The sequence below is a fragment of the Vigna unguiculata genome, unplaced genomic scaffold, assembly GCF_004118075.2.
Source record: "Vigna unguiculata cultivar IT97K-499-35 unplaced genomic scaffold, ASM411807v1 contig_513, whole genome shotgun sequence".
Taxonomy (NCBI): domain Eukaryota; kingdom Viridiplantae; phylum Streptophyta; class Magnoliopsida; order Fabales; family Fabaceae; genus Vigna; species Vigna unguiculata.
In genome coordinates this window covers 83,538-107,484 of record NW_021011229.1, presented here as the reverse complement: position 1 = coordinate 107,484, position 23,947 = coordinate 83,538, and the positions used below count along the sequence as shown (strand labels likewise).

Below are 23,947 nucleotides of genomic sequence, written 5' to 3'. Positions count from 1 at the left end.
TAACTAAATTTTTGTTATCTTTTAAATGTAAAAAAACATTTAAAAGATAATGTAAAAAATAACAAACACAAATGAAAGGGATGAAGGATTAGTGAACTTCCTTTCTAAACATGCTTAGTCTTCTTAAGCATGTGCCTCCATCCTTGGTTGGGGTCAATCCTTCATCATGTATTCATATATATTTTTTCAATCACAATTATTTACATTTATTCTATTTTTAATCTATATTTAATGAAATTATACATAAATAGATATAAACTCATCAAATTGACAAATTATTATAGATGACTAAGTGTATATCAAAGTATAACAAATATACGAATTAAAATTCAAATTCAAGTACAATATTAGTCAGCAAAAACTATCATGAAGTACTGCAATGGTTCTCAAACCATAAAATGATTCAATTAACTTCCACATTATATTATATTCTTCAATTATCACATATGATTTTCCTTATGTCCAGAAGTTGTTGTATTAGTTGGCACACTTCCTTCATAAGAAACCTACAATAATTACAAATTTAAACTCTGAAAAATAAAAGAAGTTATGTAGTCTAAACATTACCGGTGTAGGATTGAACATAGTCAACTCAGGAGGGAATTGACCTTGATAATTTTGAGAAAAGAAGTTCATGATTGCATCAAGTCTTTTGTCATGTTCTTCATGTCGTTTATTTTGTTCATCCAATTGTGACTTTAATGTAGTGACCTATATTAAAACAAAATCTATTATTAAAATCGTAAAAAACACATAAACATTATAAAAGACTCAATCTATCAACAAAAAATATACTACATTTCTTACTCCTACTTATAGAAAACAATCCAAAGCAACATAACAACAACATTAATAATGTCCAATAATATTCAACACAACAACATTTACAACCTTGGCATGACAATCCAAAGCAAACAACATCATATTGCTACACATGAAAATGAATGTTCAATAACTTGATTTTGCAATTCCGAATAAGAAGGACAAGATGAGGATGTCCCAAAATGAAAATTCCTAGTATATCAAAACACACGAGAAGGGCAAGGTCCCAATCCCATTCCTCGAACATGACCACAATGTTCTTTACTTCCCAAAACATGAGCTAGTGAATCTTCAATTGATATATCTTGCGAAAGGGAAGATGTATTTGTCTCATATGCTTTAATTTTTTCCTACAAATAATACAAAATGTTATCAATGAAGGTAACATTCAATTTGATTCATTATTTTTCTTTAGAAAACTTATGCTTACTCCAATCTCTTTTGCTCCATCATTAACAAATTCCCCATTAGCATGTTTATGTGTTGCTATCCAAACTTCTCCCCTACTAACTTTGTGACCAAGCTCTTGCTCCTAGAAAACTTAAGAAAATCATGAATCATATATGATATAACAAAAATGATTGAAGAATAAAGTTACCATCTCATCCTTCTTCCGTGCAATGCTCTTCGATCCACCTGTGTGAGGAACTGTTTGCTTCTTTCTATTATCCTTATTTTTTTGGGCAATTTCCTAAGCATATATGTAGAAAATTACTCAAAATAAGTAAAGTAACACTTAAAAGAATAGAAAAGATAGTTGTTATTACCTTTGTCCTTGAATTTAAATGGTAGTCAACAAAAGAAGCCCATTGGTCTCTATTCATTCCTTCTGCACACATTGTAATGATTTCATCTCTATTACGTGTTCCATCATCTTTTTGTTGCCATAGTTGTTGTCTATACTCACTCCATTTTATGTTAAGTGATTTCAAGATATATGTCACATGAGCATTAGATTCCACTAGAAACTTGGCCTTCAAAATTATAACACAACTAGTTTAACAACTATTGCAATATAACAAGAATAAAAACATATAAAAAAATTATAGGTCAATTACTTGAATGGTTTTCTTAAGTATATCTTCTTTGTATTCATTGGGAATCTTCCTCCAACTTTGATAGCTGATTGGAAAGGCATTAACATTTCTTACAACACGACCTAAAAACCTATTCAACAATGCTCCACTATCATCAATTGGTTGGTTGTCACTATTCCATTTCACAAGAATCCTTTCACTAGGAGATAAAAACCAAACATCATTCAATGTTAATTGTTTTCTAACTTGTGTGCCTTCATCATATATCAAAATATATGTGAAATATATTGTTAGTTTAAGACAAACATAAAACACAAATACTATATGGCTTGGACAATTACACATAAAAATCAATAAATTAACAATCTTACCAATGACATTAACAAGCCATGACCTTTTACGTGATACATGCTTTGATTGATTACTTTGCATCTCAATATCCACATTTTCTTCCCCTTCACTATTAGAGTGTAACCTTGGTGTTGGTTTAGATGTAGAATCATGCACAAACTCATTTCTAGGTTGATTAATAAATTCAAATTCAAATTCACGTGCGGAATTGGTCTTGGTAGTGGAGAACAACCTCTTCTTCAAACATTCTACAAATTAACTCAAGTCACTAAATAAATAGATAATACATGAAATTTAAAAGTACCAAAATGATATGCAAATGAGACATCTTACTAGATTTAGATGTTGAAAGCATTGAATTCATGTGAGGTGGGGGTGGAGATTGCTCATTATTATTCTTTATAGGATGGGAATTCATGTGACGTGCTGCATAATAATTAGATTAATACACGAAAAAAGTAAGATACTTTTTAACATGGAAATATAACCATCATACCAAATTGAGATGCAAATTGAGGTGTTATGCTGGACTGTGGCGAAAACGGAAGTTGAGGTGGATTACTAGGCCCTGGAGTATGAGTAGGTGAAACTTTTCAATTCTTACTATAGGTGAAACCCGTGGTGAAACTTAGTCAACTTACTTGGGCAAGATGGATGAGACGCAGGTGAGCACATTATAGATGATGGTTGGCCACTTCTATTTTGGGTAGGGGCTGAAACTTTGCCATTAGTCTTCTTCATGTATATTTTCTTCATCATCAGGAATTCTATAAACAATAACATTAATACAAGTCAATTCACATTCATTAAATTATGATTACCTAATATAATGCATGTATAAGTAATATGGATGATAATTTAAACAAAAACTAGTATAGAAATGTTCAATTTCAGTATGACCTTGTTAATGGTATATTCCCTTCTCCATCTGGAAATAAAGTTTCCAAATTTTGTTGTTCAAATGGTTCACATTCATGGAAAGTGACATCATTATCTCCACCAATGTCATATAAGTCTTGTGGCATTAGATGCACAGGAATGCTCCAATTTTTATCTAATTCATCCACTACATAATAAACCATTTGAGCTTCTGCAGCCTGAATGTATGGTTCGTCATCATCATTATCACCAATGTGTATTAAACGTCTAAAGTTTACTAATCTAAATCCCAAGTCATCTGTTATAATCCCTCTAGAAGTAGTTGTATTAGCCCACATACAAGTAACAGAGAATCGACCATTATAGTTGATCTCAATTATGTCTACCAATTTTCCATAATAAGGCACACCCCCAAATTGCATTTGATTGTCAATGCTACTTGCATAGCTCCTTGTCACAAAAGTACCAAATATTCCACTATTTTGTGTTTTAAGTCCATCATCTCTCTCTAATGTACGAAACTTGAAGCCATTAACATTGTAAGCATTGTAACGCTTTGCACAATCAATTGGACCCATAGCTAAGAGCTTTAAATCATCTGAGTAAGATCCATTTAAGTCATTTTTTATCTAAAATAAAAAATAAAAATATGATCAACATAATTGGATATCTTTAATATTATCAAATTTAAGAATGTAAATTAGACATACCCGACGAGAAAACCATTCCACAAATTCTCTATGAACCCTCTTATCTATCATAGAGGATGATCGTGTACGACTTCTTAACTGTCTTCGTACAATTTCTCTAAATTCTCTAATTTAAATAAATGAAATAATTACATGGTTAGTCCTCAATGTAGATGAATTATAAAAAGTTGTAAAGATAAAGTACTTAATGAAGAAAAGGGTTAACTTGGGCACAATTAGTCAATACATGACGATGTGCTTGTAACTTTCCTTTGTTGATAAAGAGAAGTAAGTAAAACCCCCAACTGGTTTTCCAACTGGTGGAAACAAACCACTTACACTAGATGCCATGGTGTCAGGTTCGTCATCAACACGCCTTATCCGATTAAATATAGTCTCAATTCCATCTAAATATCTAGAACAAAAGGTTAAGGACTCTTCAGCTAGGTAGCCTTCAGCTATTGAGCCTTCTGGTTGAGCCTTGTTACGCACATAAGACTTCAATTTTCCCAAATATCTCTCAATGGGATACATCCACCTATATTAGACAGGTCCTCCAATCTTGGCATCTTCCACCAAATGCACAATCAAATGAACCATGACTGTAAAATATGCAGGAGGAAACCACATCTCCATGTGACATAATGTAAGAACAACTCTATTTTGCAATTGGTTAAGTTCATCCACTTTTAAAACTTTATTGCACAAGTGCTTAAAAAAGGAACACAGATCACTCAAAACAGAGCACACTTCTTTAGGGAGTGTCTTCCTCATTGCCAAAGGTAAAAGTTGCTCCATCTAAACATGAGAATCATGACTTTCAATCTTCCAAGCTTAAATTGTTTGACATCAACACATCTACTAATGTTACTTGAGTAGCCATCTAGAACAGTGATGTTCTTCAATGTTTTCAAAAATATATGTTTATTTTCTTTTGTCAATGTATATATAGCCGGAAGATATCTGTTATTTGCATCAGGCCAAAGATCAGGTCTAACACCCCAATCTTTTAAGTCATTTCATGCCTTTAGGTTGTCCTTTGACTTTTTACCTTGGTTCAATAATGTATAGACCACGTTATCACATACAATTTTTTCAATGTGCATAACATCTAGATTGAGGTGCAATAAATTGTTCACCCAATAAGGAATTTCAAAAAATATACTCCTTTTTGTCCATTGTAGAGGGCCATCAATAGGGTGGTGACCTTTCCATTGTATTTTCCCCCGTTCCTCAACTTCTGGTTCTTTCCCAAATACAATATTAAGATTCTGAACTTGTTGTAAGACATTTATTCCTGATATTCTCAAAGGAGGATTTCTAGTTTCCACACTTCCATCAAAGCGATTACGGCATAATCTAAATTTGTGCCCTGCATTTAACCAACGTCGATGATTCATTAAACAAAATTTACCTTGAATCTTCTTAGGAGTTGTGTCAAAATTACACATAGGGCAAGCCAACCCAGTGTGTGTTCCACCCAGATAAGGTTCCAAGACTAGGAAAATCACTAATAGTCCATAATATAGCTGCATGCATATGAAACACTTCTTTCTTATGTGAATCAAAAGTTTCAACACCAATGTTCCATAGCTCTTCTAATTCTTCTATTAATGGCCTTAAATATACATCAATATCATTTCCTGGTGCTCTTTTACCAGGAATGATCATGGAAAGAATGAATGAACTTTGCTTCATACACATCCAAGGAGGAAGATTGTAAGGTATAAGTACAATAGGCCAAGTACTATGACATGTACTCAAATCACCAAATGGATTGAACCCATCAGTAGCCAAACCAAGTCTGACATTTCGAGGGTCTGAAGCAAATTGAGGATTCATTAGATCAAAGTTCTTCCATGCTTCAGAATCACTTGGATGCCTTAATATGCCTTCATGTGTACTTCTTGATGCATGCCATTGCATATGCTCAGCTATTTTAGAAGACATAAACATTCGTTGTAAGCGTGGCTTCAATGGAAAATACCTTAAAACTTTAGCTGGAACTTTCTTTTTCTTTTAGTAACACCAACAATACTATTGCTCTTCTTTGTTTTCTTCCATCTAGATTCATTACATTTCATACAAAATTCCCTATCTTTATCTTCTCTATAGTATAACATGTAATCATTTGGGCAAGCATCAATTTTGGTGTAATGAAGGTCAAGCTTATTAATGATTTTCTTAGCTTCATAGAATGAAGATGGGATTTTAGCATAATCAAAAGCTTCTGCTAACAACTCCAGTATCATTGACATTGCCTTGTTAGTCATTCTGCATAGACATTTGATATGGTACAATTTGAGCAAGAAAGAAAGTTTAGAATATTTGTCACATCCTTCATACAAACTCTGTTGTCCCTCATGCATAAACTTCATATACTGAGCAATTTCATCAGGCATCGTGTGGCTTGATTCAGGTCGCATATTCTCATGATTGTCCACATTTTGAGTGTTTACAAAATTCCCGAATGCATCATTAACCATGCCACATATGGGATCATTAGCAAAACCTTTATCCTCATTTGATTGGAAAATTGGAGGTGTTAAAATTGTATGTTGTACATAATTTGTCTCACCATGTAGAAGCCAAAATGTATACCCTTTTGGAAAAGGATAAAGAATTAAGTGTTCATATGTTGCTCCTCGAGTTTGCCATTTTAAGATTACATTTTCGACATGGACAAATTATCTTACCCTCAACGCTCTTATTAGCAAATGCAAAGTCCAGAAATTTATTCAATCCATCCATGTATTGTTGTGTATTTCGAGGCAAATCAATCCAAGACTTATCCAAATCCATTAAGAATAGTCTGTTTATGAGAACAAAAATATATTTAATAAAGAAAAAAAAATGTAACTAATGATATAAGATCAGAAAAAAATATTGATTTTCCCACCCACGATCAAAAGGAGAATAAGGAGAATAAGGGTCATTTGGAAATTAATGTATATGCATTGTAAGTTTTACTGTCATTCGGAAATTAATGGATGATGTGAGTATTGTCATCTAGTGTTTATTATTTACTATTTTGATAGATTCAAATTATAATAGTAAATAAATTACAAGTAACCATATTTAAATTCTAATTAAAGTTTTAAAAAATTATAAAAAATGTAATATTTAGATTTTACAATATATTTCTGTCAGTGTTTTATGAAAATTAATATTAGACTCAATACAATTCCTTAATACACCGATCAATATGTTGTAAAAATATAGACTCAATACATTTTATTAATTCATTGAATGTCACAACTTTTTAAAAACTCATTCAATGATTCTTTAACTATTTTATTTATTGCAATGGTTAGAAAAAACCATGAAACATTTCGCTATATGTGTATGATTTTGAAAGAAAAATTACATTACAAAGATTTTTACACTATTTTTTTTTTCAAAATAATTCAAGGATAGGCTCCTATATGTTAAATAAAAACTTAAGATTTAGTTACACCTTAAATCCTTTCGATGTAAATTATGTATGACATTATTTCTCGATTTTAAAATAAAACAAAATCAGGTTTTCGTAAATTTTCGTTTCTAGAATATAAATTTGGAATATGAACAAGTTATCAGACTAATGAAATGAACAAAGTTCTAATTTTAAATATGAAAAGTCTAATGAAAAATATGAAATATGAAATCGAATTTATTTAATTTTAAAACATAATTTCATAATCATAAACAATATTAAAACTAGTGTGTTAACAAAACTGAATAAAAACTAAAAATATTTTGTGAAGATGCATAAACAATATATTTATAAAGATTTTTTAAATACCTGCTTATATAGGTTTTAATAATAATAATTTATTTATTTAATCACTAAGACCATCTTATATTAAAAAAATGAAAACAGGTTTACTTCAAAACTTAAAATAAAAGGATTTGATATAAGATTTATTTACCAAATAAATAATTAATTAATAATAGTAATAATTTGAAGTAGTGATATTCTTGGAACACACTCTATCCCTCTCTCTCTTCCTTCCTATGTTTCTTGGTTTCAGCCATAACCTACACCTTTTCAAACCTCTTCATGACAAAATTAATTAGCCATATACTCTAACCCTTCCATGAAAGGATAAATAAGGAAAAACCAATGCCAATTCAAATAATAATGCACTACATAATTACAGATTACATTGAAATTTTGTATGTTTTGAATGCATGGAAACAATGTGCCAACATGTGGTTCTTATTTCCTACTCATCCATGCATTTTTGAATCAAAGATAAGGAAAACATTTCACGCCCCTCCCTCTTTCTTATCTCCATCATATATTCCTATTATACGCAGTAACCACAAAAAAATCTCAAATTTTCATTATTTACTAGCAGGAAAATTTAAAGCACAAGGTTTTAATACCTTTTTAGAAGATACAGTATCTATGGCCTCTTAGATGCTGAACTCTTACAACGCTCCATATATGTGCGAGAATTTTATAGTTCATGTACCTGTAAAACATAATTTACCCATATATCTATTGTTTTAAGAAATAAATAAGGTGTAGTGTATATCTTAAGTTACTTACTAAATTACAAATTATGTAAAAGGAGACATTTGGGATTTTTTTTCCAGTGGTATACAAAGTACAAATCCTTTGAAACTGAGATAATAAAATTAATTTTTTATTAAAATGGTAAATAGAAAATATAGAATAAAGGAAAGACAAAATAAATTAAATTAATTATAGTGTGAATCTAATTTTCTGATCTAAAACTGTTTATGTACATGCAAGAACGACAATAGTATAGAATTATGAAAACTAATACAAGATCAAGCATGCTAACTGTGAGCTTCCCAATTACGGTGCAGACATGCATTTTTTCTCTTTTTGCAAAATAAATTTTAAATTGCCATTGGTATTGGAAAAAGCTCGGAATAATCTTGCAATATTGTGGTTGTTTAGTGTTTTGGTCTTCTCCATTATTGCCATTGGTATTGGAAGTGAGATGAACGCTTCCTCAAAGGACTTTCATTATATGCCGCATGTATCAAGAACTCGAATTTGATAGACCATAGAAATTGAAGAATATAAAACTGCTAAAAATTTGCATCACTTTGAAAAAAACAACACATTGCACAACAGAGAAGACCAGTGACAGTTGACATAAATCCAGTTAGTATCCATAGATAGGTTAAGCATGTATACTAAATCTTCCCAAACTTAGGTATTATTTCCTTCTCTTCAGGAATAGAATTACGAAAATATATCCAAACTTAAATTTGAACCAATCTAAAACATGTAAACAAAATAAAGAAGGAATGATTTGGAAGCCAATTAGCATCTTTTACCTCCAATATACTAAAAAACATTAAGTTTAAGATTTTTTTCCATAAAAAACCATAAAACAAATAAGCACACCATTTGTCCTGATGACAAACCAGTAAAATTCATAAAACCTACATTACCTGCAGAAAAGAAACAACACACAGAGGGAAGAGAATATCTTATATGTGGACTTTGCTAGCTATGAGAAGAACTTAAATGCAAGATAAGTCAACAAAAAAGAACATATTTCAAGAATTATTCCAAATATGCAAACTTTTAATTAAGATTTAGAGATGGATAAGACTATACTCACGGCTCAGTCCCAATCCCTTTCCCAATTGGTACACATCTAGCCCGACAAACAGGAGTTCCACCTTTTGTTCATCAATCTGAACAGTAGGAGGATAACCAATCCACAAAACATTACTTGGTTGACCATTCTCAAGGTAAAACATGTTTTTGTGAAGCCAGTCATCTCCAAAAGAAAGTCTCTGTCCATTTAGTTTTGTCTCTACTTAATGAATCTCCGATTGTTCATGATGAAAACATAACCCAAAGAAGGGTTTTTGTAATTTTTGGAGTTGGCTTCCAAACTGCTCTCTAAAAGCTCTATCATCCTGTAAATACACACAGGTGAAATCATTGTATCTAAACCTAGTCCTAGATTATTCTCCTTACTTCGGTCTACAGATTTAATGTAGTACATCACATCAAGCTTATTACCATTTTTAGACTTAGCGTCCAAACTACTCGCTAACAGAATTCTCACTTTGTCTATGTACACAGATGATGTAATATTTCCCTCCTTTAAATCTTGGCTAAGTTTACTAATTTCCCTATTTCTGTAAACCAAATAAATACAGTACATCACTTCAAGGGTAATAGAATGAATCCCACCACTGAGTGATACATCTTCCAAAGCCTCGTAAATGGACAATCTCTGCCTTATCAGCTGCACTACAATATTTGTAAATGTACATGTCCATAACACTAACAAGATGGATAAGCCTTACAAGCTGAAACTGAACAAGTTCGCTAACATGACCAACCATGAATTCAGGAGTACCTATGCAGGCTCAAAGGTTAATCACCATAGAATGTTCTGAGGCACGCCACATGGTAACGGCACCTTCATGTACGAGAATGTTGGTAGTGTTCCTGCTTCGGTGGATTAGAGGAAGAAAGGTGTTGTCACTATGTGAAAGATCAGGGCAAATGTGGTAAGCTTAATGATCACTACTCACAAATCATACAACTCAATATTACAAGGAGTGTTTACCGGTGATTGTAGCACGGATCTAAACCATGGTGTAGCGATTGTGGGGTATGGAACAACGGTTGATGGGACTAATTACTGGATAGTGAGAAACTCTTGGGGAGCAGAAAGGGGAGAACATGGTTACACCAGAATGCAAAGGAACATATCTAAAAAGGAAGGACTTTGTGGCATAGCCATGATGCCTTCACACCTAATCAAAAATTCCTCTGATAATCCAACAGGATCTTTCTCATCTCCCAAAGATGAACATTGAAAAAGCCTCTCACAAAATCAAACTCTCATATGCCTTAGTTGTTGCTTTTTAACTTTTATCTAAGATTGTATGCCAATGTATCCATCAATATATTATACATCAAACAGAAATAAATGTTTTAATTTGATTTGAGTTCCTAGCAGTTTCTCATGTACACCCTCTCTTATTGCCAAGAGTTGAATGCAAACATATAGCTTTGAAATATTCCTTGGTACCGTAAATGTTTTCTGGAGGGGGACCACCAGCACCACCCTCTTGAGGTGAACTACTTGAGAAGAACTGTGCCTTGTTCCTCTAGAAGGCCAAACCATATCAATTACTGGGTGTGAAGTAGCCATAACTGTTTTGGTTGAATCCACTTGAGTAACACTATGACTGGTTCCTTGTGGTTGTGAATGCGAACCAATTTCAATCACTACATTATCTTAGTGTTGAAGTCCGTAATACCTACTTCTTGTTTGACGAATCCAAATTGGAACGAAGAAGGATGAGGGAATAACTAAAAGCTCCTCCAACAATGACTAACCATAGTTTTATTTTCATGAGTTGTACAGTCAGAAGTCCACAAAAAAAGTACAGAAGATCAACCTCAAATCGTAAATGACTCAGCCTAGACAAGCCTAGAGACATGATAACAAATGTAAACTCAAAACAAGACTATGTACATCTGGTTTCTCTTTCACATATTTATCAAGGAAAAAGGAGTACTGGTGACCAACAAAGTAGAAAACGTTGTGAGCTTCCAAACAACGAGAATTGGAGTACTCCCATGTCTTTGCAAACAAGGTGGAAAGGGATATTAATAAACTGAAAAGCATGTAAAGAAAGATCTTTCACCAGCTCCAATTTCTAATTAAATGATTGAAAAAAGAGTTGAAGGCATAACAGACAAGTCCAACAATAGAGGAAGAAAAACACACAAATCTCCATACCTTTGGCTGATGTAGCAAACTCTGAATTTTGATAAGCATGAGCACTGTGTTATTTCTTAAGCACGGTTTGCTTTCAGGAACAAATATGTCGACCACTGTTGGAGATGCAAAGCTAGTGAACGAGCAACGAAGATACACTTTAGATTTCAGAAAACGCGACACCTATAATTGAATCTTTGTACAAAAACAAGCATCAAGGATTTCAAAGTTAGAATTTAACCACAAAACGAAAAAATTTGGAAACCTAAAGAAAAGAACCATTACCGTTTGGAAGCAAGGTGAAATTCGAACGAAATCGCGAGCAAATCGTTCGGAAGCAAGGAAGCAACTACAAAGATTGAGATTGAGAGTGAGATTGAGGAAAATGTAGCGAGGTGAAGTTTGAGGAAAGTGGATTTCGAACGTACGAACAAAGTGAATCAGGAGTTTTTCGAACGTTGGTATAGTGTGTCTGTGTCCCCTTTTTCGAATGTACGAAGTGATAAAAAGGTTTTTAAAAAAATATATAAAAAGGATATGGAAAAAAAATGTGGAGGGAATTTTTCCTGGGGTTTATCATAAAACCTCTAGTATTTACCAAAGGTTTAGAAAACCTTCACTATGTGTAAAAATTACCGGAGGTTTATAACCTCCGTTACTAAATCTCCATTAAAATAAATCTTTTTTGTAGTGTTCATAATTAAGCTGAAAAATAAATTGCGGACATAAATGAAATCTTGATATCACTCTCAAACCAAGACATAACAAAGATGATTGGAAAATAGAGGAATTTCCTTCTTCCTTCCCCTCTCTCTCCCTCATCGTTGATTGGAGGGAGTGAGATAGCATGAATTCAAGTGGATTAGAGTGTGAAGTTTATCTGGTTCACTTTAAGAGGATTAAAGGTGAAAGTGAGTGGATTTAGAGTAAAGTTTGTTGATGTTTGTGAGTGATTTGATGGATGTGATAGATTAAAAGTTATATTTAAATCATAAAAAAACAAGATTACAAATTATACTTTATTTTAAAATATTTAAAAATTATCTTTATATAAGTTCGATTTAACGTAGAAAAAATATGAAAATGTATCTATGAAAGTAACATATTTTAATAAAAAAATATTTAAAACATAATATAATAAAAAAAATTATAATTAAAAATTACTTTTTAAACCTTATTTTATAACAACTTTCAAATTTTCGTTATTTTTACATCGTTTTCAAAATTATGCTAAAAAATAAATTGTAGATATAATTGTGATCTTGATAGTACCCTCAAACAATTGCATAACATACATGATTGAAAAATAGAGGAATTCTCCTCTTCCTTCCCCTCTCTCTCCCTCATTGTTGATTGGAGGTAGAGGGATATGATGAATTCAAGTGGATTAGAGTGTGAAGCTTATCTTGTTCACTTTAAGGGCATTAAAAGTGAAAGTGAGTCAATTTAGAGTAAAGTTTGTTGATGTTTGTGAGTGATTTGATGGATGTGATAGATTAAAAATTATATTTAAATCACAAAAAAACAAGATTACCAAATTGTACTTTATTTTAAAAATAATTAAAAATTATCATTATATAAGTTTCATTTATCGTAGAAATAATATGAAAATGTATAAATGAAAGTAACATATTTTATTAAAAAAAATATTTAAAAGATAATGTAATAAAAAAATTTATAATTAAAAATTACTTTTTAAACCTTATTTTATAACAATTTTAAAATTTTTGTGATTAATTATTTTTGTAAAAATAATTTGAAAAGTCATATTTTTACATCATTTTCATAATTATGCTGAAAAATAAATTACGGACATAATTGTAGTCTTGATATGATTCTCAAACCAAGACATAACAAAGATGATTTAAAAATAGAAGAATTTCCTTCTCTCTCCCTCAAGGTTGATCGGATGGAGAGGGAGAGGATGACATTAAATGGATTACAATGTGAAGTTTGTGTTATTCACTTTAAGTGGATTAAAGGTAAAAGTGAGTGGATTAAAATTAAAGTTTGTTAAAGTTTGTGAGTGATTTGATGGATGCGATAACAGACATTATTGAAAAATACAGGAATTTCCCTTCTCGTTCCCCCTCTCTCTCGCTCATTGTTAATTGGAAGGAGAGATAGAGGATGAATTCAAGTGGATTACAGTGTGAAGCTTATCTTGTTCACTTTAAGGGGATTAAAGGTGAAAGTGAGTGGATTTAGAGTAAAGTTTGTTGATATTTGTGAGTGATTTGATGGATGTGATAGATAAAAAATTATATTTAAATCATAAAAAAATATTACAAAATTGTAGTTTATTTTAAAAAGAAATAAAAATTATCTTTATCTAAGTTCGGTTTAGTGTAGAAAAAATATGAAAATGTATAATTGAAAGAAACATATTTTTATAAAAAAATATTTAAAAGATAATATAATCAAAATTTTATAATTAAAAATTACTTTTTAAACCTTATTTTATAACAATTTTCAAATTTTCGTTATTTTTACACAATTTTCATAATTATGCTAAAAAATAAATTACGGAAATAATTGTAATCTTGATATGACCCTCAAACCATTGCAAAAAAGACATGATTGAAAAAAAGAGGAATTTCCCTTTTCCTTCCCCTGTCTCCATCACCGTTGATTGGAGGGAGTGAGATAGGATGATTTCAAGTGGACTAGAGAGTGAAGCTTATCTTGTTCACTTTAAGGGGATTAAAGGTGAAAGTGAGTGGATTTAGAGTAAAGTTTGTTGAAGTTTGTGAGTGATTTTATGGATGTGATAGATTAAAAATTATATTTAAATCATAAAAAACAAGATTACCAAATTGTACCTTTTAAAATAATTAAAAATTATCATTATATAAGTTTGATTTATTGTAGAAAAAATATGAAAATGTATAAATAAAAGTAACATATTTTAATAAAAAATATTTAAAATATAATGTAATAAAAAATTTTATAATTAAAGATTACTTTTTAAACCTTATTTTATAACAATTTTCAAATTTTAGTTATTTTTACATCATTTTCATAATTATGCTAAAAAATTAACTTGCGGACATAATTGTAATCTTGATATCACCCTCAAACCATTGCATAATAGACATGATTGAAAAATAGAGGAATTTTCCTCTTCGTTCCCCTCTCTCTCGCTCATCATTGATTGGAGGGAGAGATATAGAATGAATTCAAGTGGATTAGAGTGTGAAGCTTATCTTGTTCACTTTAAGGGGATTAAAGGTGAAAGTGAGTGGATTTAGAGTAAAGTTTGTTGATGTTAGTGTGTGATTTGATGGATGTGATAAATTAAAAATTATATTTAAATCATAAAAAACCTAGATTACCAAATTGTACTTTATTTTAAAAATAATTAAAAATTATCTTTATATAAGTTCGATTTATCGTATAAAAAATATGAACATGTATAAATGAAACTAACATATTTTAATAAAAAATATTTAAAAGCTAATGTAATAAAAAAATTTATAACTAAAAATTACTTTTCAAACCTTATTTTATAACAATTTTTAAATTTTCGTTACTAATTATTTTTTTTAAAATAATTTGAAAATTCATATTTTTACGTCATTTTCATAATTAAGCTGAAAAATAAATTGTGGACATAATTGTAATATTGATATCACTCTTAAAGCAAGACATAACAGAGATGATTTAAAAATAGTAGACTTTCCTTCTCTCTCCCTCAAGGTTGATCGGATGGAGAGGGAGAGGATGACATTAAATGGATTACAATGTGAAGTTTGTGTTATTCATTTTAGGTGGATTAAAGGTGAAAGTGAGTGGATTAAAATTAAAGTTTGTTAAAGTTTGTGAGTGATTTGATGGATGTGATAGATTAAAAATTATATTTAAATCATGGAAAAACAAGATTACGAAATTGTACTTTATTTTAAAAATAATTAAAAATTATCATTATATAAGTATGATTTATCATAGAAATACAATGAACATGTATAAATGAAAGTAACATATTTTAACAAAAAAAATATTTAAAAGATTATTTAATAAAAAAATTTATAATTAAAAATTACTTTTTAAACCTTATTTTATAACAATTTTCAAATTTTCGTTATTAATTATGTTTGTAAAAATAATTTGAAAAGTCACATTTTTACATGATTTTCATAATTAAGCTGAAAAATAAATTGCGGACATCATTGTAATCTTGATATCACCCTCAAACCAAGACATAACAGACATGATTTAAAAATACAAGAATTTCCCTCTTTCTGCCCCTCTCTCCCTCAAGGTTGATTGGATGTAGAGGGAGAGGATGATATCAAGTGGATTAGAGTGTGGAGCTTGTCTTCTTCACTTTAAGGGGATTAAAAGGGAAAGTGAGGGGATCTAGAGTAAAATTTGTTAAAGTTTGTGAGTGATTTGATAGATGTGATAGATTAAAAATTATATTTAAATCAAAGAAAAACAAGATTACCCAATTGTACTTTATTTTAAAAATAATTAAAAATTATCATTATATAAGTTTGATTTATGGTAGAAAAAAATATGAAAATGTATAAATGAAAGTAACATATTATAATAAAAAATATTTAAAAGATAATTTAAGAAAAAAATTTATAATTAAAAATTAATTATTAAAACTTATTTTATTACAATTTTCAAATTTTCGTTATTAATTATTTTTGTAAAAATATTTTGAAAAGTCACATTTTTACATCATTTTCATAATTAAGCTGAAAAATAAATTGTGAACATAATTGTAATCTTGATATCACCTTCAAACCATAACATAACAAAGATGATTTAAAAATAGAAGAATTATCCTCTTGCTTCCTTCTCTCTCCCTCAAGGTTGATCGGATGTTGAGGGAGAGGATAACATGAAGTGGATTACAATGTGAAGTTTGTGTTATTCACTTTAAGTGGATTATAGTGTGAAGCTTGTGTAGTTCACTTTAAGGGGATTAAAGGTGAAAGTGAGTGAATTTAGAGTAAAGTTTGTTGAAGGTTGTGAGTGATTTGATGGATGTGATACATTAAAAGTTATATTTAAATCATAAAAAAACATGATAACCAAATTGTACTTTTGTTTAAAAATAATTAAAAATTATCATTATATAACTTTGATTTATCATAGAAAAAATATGAAGATGTATAAATGAAAGTAACACATTTTAATAAAAAATTATTTAAAAGATAATTTAATAAAGAAATTTATCATTAAAAATTACTTTTTAAAACGTTTTTTATAACAATTTTCAAATTTTCGTTTTTAATTATTTTTGTAAAAATAATTGGAATTGTCATATGTTTACATCATTTTCATAATTAAGCTGAAAAATAAATTGCGGGCATAATTGTAATCTTGATATCACTCTCAAAGGGTTCATTTGGAAAATTAATACAAATATTAATTGGTGATAATTTATCATATATCTTTAAGTAATTAATTAATTTAATTATATTAGATATTGATATTATCAACCAACTATATTTGTCAATACTCTATATCTCTCCATAAATATTTATATTTATCTTCATTTTAAAAGATATTTGGGAGATTTTAGCAACAGAAAAGCCAGTCCAATTCCAATATAAAGAGACCAAGGGAGAAGAAGAAAACAAGCTCGACACTTCGGAATTTAGGAACCCTTAGGGGGGCCTAATTTCTTTCTTTCTTCTATTATTTTTATTTTATTTTGCATTCCATGGAAGGCTAAACTACTTGGTTGATTCAATTGTAATTTCATTATGGATTATGAGGTTAGAATGAAATAATTTCCTTGTTCTTTTTATTATTGTTGAGGTTTTAATTCATCTTTGTCTTTTATCTTTGAATCACACAAGAAGTAATAATTTTAAATCTATATGCATGTTGGTCATATGAGTCCAAGGGTTTTTAAATTGAATTGAGACTTTACTTTGATTTTATTTAGAAACTTTCATATGATTAAATGAGGTTTTACCAATAATTGAGACTTTACTTTGGTTAAAGGTATTTACTCTAACTACAATTAATTAAGACTTTACTTTAATTAATTATGCTTTTTATTTGGTGAGGAGATAAAAGAATAGACATGATTAGGCATAGTAAATTTGATTGAGACTGTACTTTGGTTGAATTTACTGTGGATAATCTAAAAGTTCTCACTTTTAATTGAGACTGTACTTTGGGTAAAAGTGAGAACGCCAACAAATTAATTGAGACTTTACATTGATTAATTTGTAAATCTATAACAATAATTAATTGAGCAATAATCTTTAGATAACCGATGATGAATCTATTTTGAAAAAGCAATGAAATCAATCTATTTACTTTACTATTGTTTATATCTTATTTTATCTTTTAATCTTTATCCCTCATATTTTTATAATTTTATTTGACTAACTCATGTATAGTTTTATAAGAACTAACTTGTTAAAAATCAATTCCGTGTTCGTTGGGAGACGACTTTGGGTTACTTTACCCTTACTATTTTGTTGACTACTTTCTTAACAATATTGAAGTTGTTATAGATAAGTAGTATTAATTTGATCGCGTCAACGACAGCGTTATCAAATTTAAATAAATAAAAGTCATGTTGATATGAGTGGATTGTTTCTATGATTTGCTAAATGAGTTAATTTGAGAATTTCTTGATTAAATCTTTTGTGAAAGAATTTGACCTTGTGAGTCTTGAGCCTTAATGTAAAGGATGAACTGCCATATGTCATTCCTATTTTTTCTGTTGAGTGACTCGCTCATGTTTGTTTATACTCAAATGTTTAGCTTGACTCTTTTGTTTTGCATCTTAGGTGAATATGCATGATTTGATATGATTGAGGCATTTCTTGTTTTTAGCTACTTGGCCAAATAAGCCCACCTTGATATTAATCCATTGGTAGCACCTTTGAGCTTTTAAAACCTTTTTTTCTTGTTTTAAGCCTATTGCATAACCTTGAAAAGAAAAAAACCATATTCTACTTTAGGAAGAAAGAAGAAGCTAATGGATTGTGTTCAGGAATGGTTGAGGAATAAAGTGTGTGGGTGAGTACCTCACCCACAAATTAATAAAAATGGCAAAAGGAAAAATTATTGATGAAAAAGTGTTGAAATAATTGCTTTCTAAAAGAAAAAGAGAGAGCAACAAGCAATAAATGAAAAAGAGCTGTTTTTGAAATTATGCTCCATTATTTTTTCTATATTTTAATTTCAAAAACCCAAAAATCCTAAAATTTTTCCTACCTTTGCCTTGGCCCCATTATAACCTGTGAAAAGTCCTCATGATCTTTGAATGCATATTTTTCTAAAAGTTTGTGAATATTAGAGTCTTGTTAAGTATTATGAGAGTTTGCTTACATGAGTATTTTGAGTGAAAACCCAAGCCCAAACGCTTGAGAGAATTTTGGTGAGAAAATACACATTTAACTTGAGTGCTTTCTTTCATAATTGATTGTCTTGTGAATTCAAAAGATTAACTCATGTGTGAAAAATAGAACCTTTCCGTTTGTATATACATAATAATTTGATTTCTAGAAGATTGATTTGTCTCCAATCATGTTCATTTCTTTAATCCAGTGTTGATGTGAAATAAAATACCTCAGAAGAACTTTTGAAATTGCTTGATTTTGCCCAGGAGTGCAAAAGGATAAGTGTGTGGGTATGATGAGTGCGTATTTTTGCCCTCATTTAATGTTTAATTATGGGTATTTAATTGAATTTTTGTGCTTAAAGATTGATATAATTAGGATTTCCTATAATTGGGTTTATTGAGCATGAGATACGAAAACATGTTAAAAATAGCTTTTTAGTTGCATAAATGTTCGTTGGATATTTTGAGGTGTGTTAGTGCAGTTGCAGCTAAGTTGAGCTCATGGAGGTGTGGAAATAAATTGATTAAAGCTTCATGACTCCTTAATCCAAGAATAAGAAATTATCAAAAGCACAAAAATTCAAGTGGAGTCGAGTGTGAAGTTTGTGTTGTTCACTTTAAGTGGATTAAAGGTGACAGTGGGTTGATTTAGAATAAAGTTTGTGAATGTTTGTAAGTGATTTGAAGGATGTGATAGATTAAAAATTATATTGAAGTCAAAGAAAAACAAGATTACCAAATTGTACTTTATTTTAAAAATAATTAAAAATTATCATTATAGAAGTTTGGTTTATTGTAGAAAAAAATATGAAAATGTATAAATGAAAGTAACATATTTTAATAAAATTATATTTAAAAGACAATTTAGAAAAAAAGAATTATTATTAAAAATTAATTTTTAAACATTATTTTATAACAATTTTCAAATTTTCTATATTAATTATTTTTGTAAAAATAATTTGAAAAGTCATATTTTTACATCATTGTCATAATTTTAAGCTGAAAAATAAATTACGGACATAATTGTAATCTTGATATCACTCTCAAACCAAGACATAACATAGATGATTTAGAAATAGAAGGATTTCCCTCTTCCTTCCCCTCTCTATCCCTCAAGATTGATCGGATGGCGAGGGAGAGGATGACATGAAGTGGATTACAGTGTGAAGTTTGTGTTGTTCACATTAAGTCGATTAAAGGTGAAAGTAAGTAGATTATGAGTAAAGTTTGTTAAAGTTTGTGAGTGATTTGATGGATGTGATAGATTAAAAATTATATTTAAATCAAAGAAAAATAAGATTACCAAATTGTACTTTATTTTAAAAATAATTAAAAATTATCATTATATAAGTTTGATTTATCGTAGAAAAAAAATAAAAATGTATAAATGAAAGTAACATATTTTATTAAAAAATATTTAAAAGATAATGTAATAAGAATCTTTATAATTAAAAATTACTTTTTAAACATTATTTTATTTCAATTTTCAAATTTTGTATACTAATTATTTTTGTAAAAATAATTTGAAAGGTCATATTTTTACATCATTTTGATAACTAAGCTGAAAAATAAATTACGGACTTAATTGTAATCTTGTTATCACCCTTAAACCAAGACATAATGTAGATGATTTAAAAATAAAAGAATTTCCCTCTTCCTTCCCCTCTTTATCCCTCAAGATTGATCGGATGGAGAGGGACAGGAGGACATTAAGTGGATTACTGTGTGAAGTTTGTGTTGTTCACTTTAAGTCGATTAAAGGTGAAAGTGAGTAGATTAAGAGTAAAGTTTGTTAAAGTTTGTGAGTGATTTGATGGATGTGATAGATTAAAAATTATATTTAAATCAAAGAAAAATAAGATTACCAAATTGTACTTTATTTTAAAAATAATTAAAAATTATCACTATATAAGTTTGATTTATTGTAGAGAAAAAAAATATGAAAATGTATAAATGAAAGTAACATATTTTAATAAAAAAAAATTTAAAAGACAATTTAGAAAAAAAAATTATAATTAAAAAGTAGTTTTTAAACATTATTTTATAACTATTTTCAAATTTTCTATATTAATTATTTTTGTAAAAATAATTTGAAAAGTCATATTTTTACATCATTGTCAGAATTAAGCTGAAAAATAAATTACGGACATAATTGTAATCTTGATATCACTCTCAAACTAAGACATAACATAGATGATTTAAAAATAGAAGAATTTCCATCTTCCTTCCCCTCTCTATCCCTCAAGATTGATCTGATGGAGAGGGAGAGGGTGACATCTAGTGGATTACAGTGCAAAGTTTTTGTTGTTCGCTTTAAGTGGATTAAAGGTAAAAGTGATTAGATTAAGAGTAAATTTTGTTCAAGTTTGTGAGTGATTTGATGGATGTGATAGATTAAAAATTATATTTAAATCAAAAAAAAATAAGATTACAAAATTGTACTTTATTTTAAAAATAATTAAAAATTATCATTATATAAGTTTGATTTATCGTAGAAAAAAAATGAAAATGTATAAATGAAACTAACATATTTTAATAAAAAATATTTAAAAGATAATGTAATAAGAATCTTTATAATTAAAAATTACTTTTTAAACCTTATTTTATAACAATTTTCAAATTTTCTATACTAATTATTTTTGTAAAAAGAATTTGAAAAGTCATATTTTTACATCATTTTGATAATTAAGCTGAAAAATAAATTACGGACTTAATTGTAATCTTGATATCACCCTTAAACAAAGACATAACGTAGATGATTTAAAAATAAAAGAATTTCCCTCTTCCTTCCCCTCTCTCTCCGTCAAGGTTTATTGGAAGGAGAGGGAGATGATGAATTCAAGTGGAGTATAGTGTGAAATTTGTGTTGTTCACTTTAAGTGGATTAAAGGTGAAAGTGGATTGATTTAGTGTAAAGTTTGTTAAAGTTTGTGAGTGATTTGATGGATGTGATAAATTAAAAATTATATTTAAATCAAAGAAAAATAAGATTACAAAATTGTACTTTATTTTAAAAACAATTAAAAATTATCATTATATAAGTGTGATTTATCGTAGAAAAAATATGAAAATGTATAAATGAAAGTAACATATTTTAATAAAAAAATATTTAAAAGATAATGTAATAAAAAAATTTATAGTTAAAAACCACTTTTTAAACCTAATGTTATAACAATTTTCAAATTTTCGTCATTAATAATTTTTGCAAAATAATTTGAAAAGTCATAATTAAGTTGAAAAATAAATTACAAATATAATTGTAATCTTGATATCACCCTCAAACCAAGACATGATAGAGATGATTTAAAAATAGAAGAGTATCCCTCTTCCTTCCCCTCACTTTCCGTCAACCTCTCTCTCCTTCAAAGTTGATTGGAGGGAGAGGAAGATGATGAATTCAAGTGGAGTAGAGTGTGAAGTTTGTGTTGTTCACTTTAAGTGGATTAAAGGTGAAAGTGGGTTTATTTAGAGTAAAGTTTGTTAATGTTTGTGAGTGATTTGATGGATATGATAGATTAAAAATTATATTGAAATCAAAGTAAAACACGATTTATCGTAGAAAAAATATGAAAATGTATAGATGAAAGTAACATATTTTCATAAAAAAATATTTAAAGGATAATGTAACAAAAAATTTTATAACTAAAATTTACTTTTTAAACCTTATTTTCTAAAAATTTTCAAATTCTCCTTATTTTTACATCGTTTTCATAATTATGCTAAAAAATAAATTGCGGACATAATTGTCATCTTGATATCACCCCCGAACCATTCCATAACAGACATGATTGAAAAATAGAGGAATTTCCCTCTTCTTTCCCCTCTCTCCCTCATCATTGATTGGAGGGAGAAAGATAAGATGAATTTAAGTGGATTAGAGTGTGAAGCTTGTCTTGTTCAGTTTATGGGGATTAAGGGTGAAAGTGAGTGAATTTAGAGTAAACTTTGTCGAAATTTGTGAGTCATTTTATGGATGTGATAGATTAAAAGTTATATTTAAATCATAAAAAAACAATATTACCAAATTGTACTTTATTTTACAAATAATTAAAAATTATCATTATATCAGTTTGATTTATCGTAGAAAAAAATATGAAAATGTATAAATTAAAGTAACATATTTTAATAAAAAAATATTTAAAGATAATTTAATAAAAAAATATAATTAAAAATTATTTTATAAACCTTATTTTATAACTATTTTCAAATTTTCGTTATTCATTATTTTTATAAAAATAATTTGAAAAATCATATTTTTACATCATTTTCATAATTACGCTGATAAATAAATTGTGGAAATCATTGTAATCTTGATATCACCCTCAAACCAAGACATGACAGAGATGATTTAAAAACAAAAGATTATCCCTCTTCCTTCCCCTCTCTCTCCATCAGGGTTGATCGGAAGAAGAGGGAAATGATGAATTCAAGTGGAGTAGAGTGTGAAGTTTGTGTTGTTTACTTTAAGGGGATTAAAGGTGAAAGTGGGTTGATTTCGAGTAAAGTTCGTTAAAGTTTGTGACTGATTTGATGGATGTGATAGATTAAAAATTATATTTAAATCAAAGAAAAAAAAGATTACACAATTGTACTTTATTTTAAAAATAATTAAAAATTATCATTATATAAGTTTGATTTATCGTAGAAAAAATGTGAAAATGTATAAATGAAAGTAACATATTTTAATAAAAAAATATTTAAAAAATAAAGTAATAAAAAAATTTATTATTGAAAATTAGCTTTTAAACCTTATTTTATAACAATTTTCAAATTTTCGTTATTTTTACATCGTTTTTATAATGGCACTAAAAAATAAATTGCGGACATAATTGTAATCTTGATATCACCCTCAAACCATTGCATAACAGATATGATTGAAAAATAGAGGAATTTTCCTCTTCCTTCCACTCTCTCCCTCATCTTTGATTGGAGGGAGAGTGATAGGATGAATTCAAGTGAATTAGAGTGTGAAGCATGTATTGTTCACTTTAAGGGAATTAAAGGGTTAAAGTGAGTGGATTTAGAGTAAAGTTTGTTAAAGTTTGTGAGTGATTTGATGGATGTGATAGATTAAAAATTATATTGAAATCAACAAAAAACAAGCTTACCAAATTGTACTTTATT

At 28.8% G+C, this 23,947-nt stretch overlaps 1 protein-coding gene across 1 annotated transcript; it reads right to left on the bottom strand.

The window, feature by feature from the left end:
• Window positions 1–1,022: 1,022 nt before the first annotated feature.
• Window positions 1,023–2,951, bottom strand: LOC114172261. Its single transcript, XM_028056850.1, has 8 exons — window positions 2,852–2,951; window positions 2,544–2,636; window positions 2,231–2,458; window positions 1,881–2,113; window positions 1,590–1,796; window positions 1,421–1,513; window positions 1,253–1,354; window positions 1,023–1,172 (listed from the first exon to the last, which is right to left on the bottom strand). Exons 1-8 carry the CDS (start codon window positions 2,949–2,951, stop codon window positions 1,023–1,025), a joined length of 1,206 nt encoding a protein of 401 aa, XP_027912651.1.
• Between the last annotated feature and the right edge of the window lie 20,996 nt (window positions 2,952–23,947).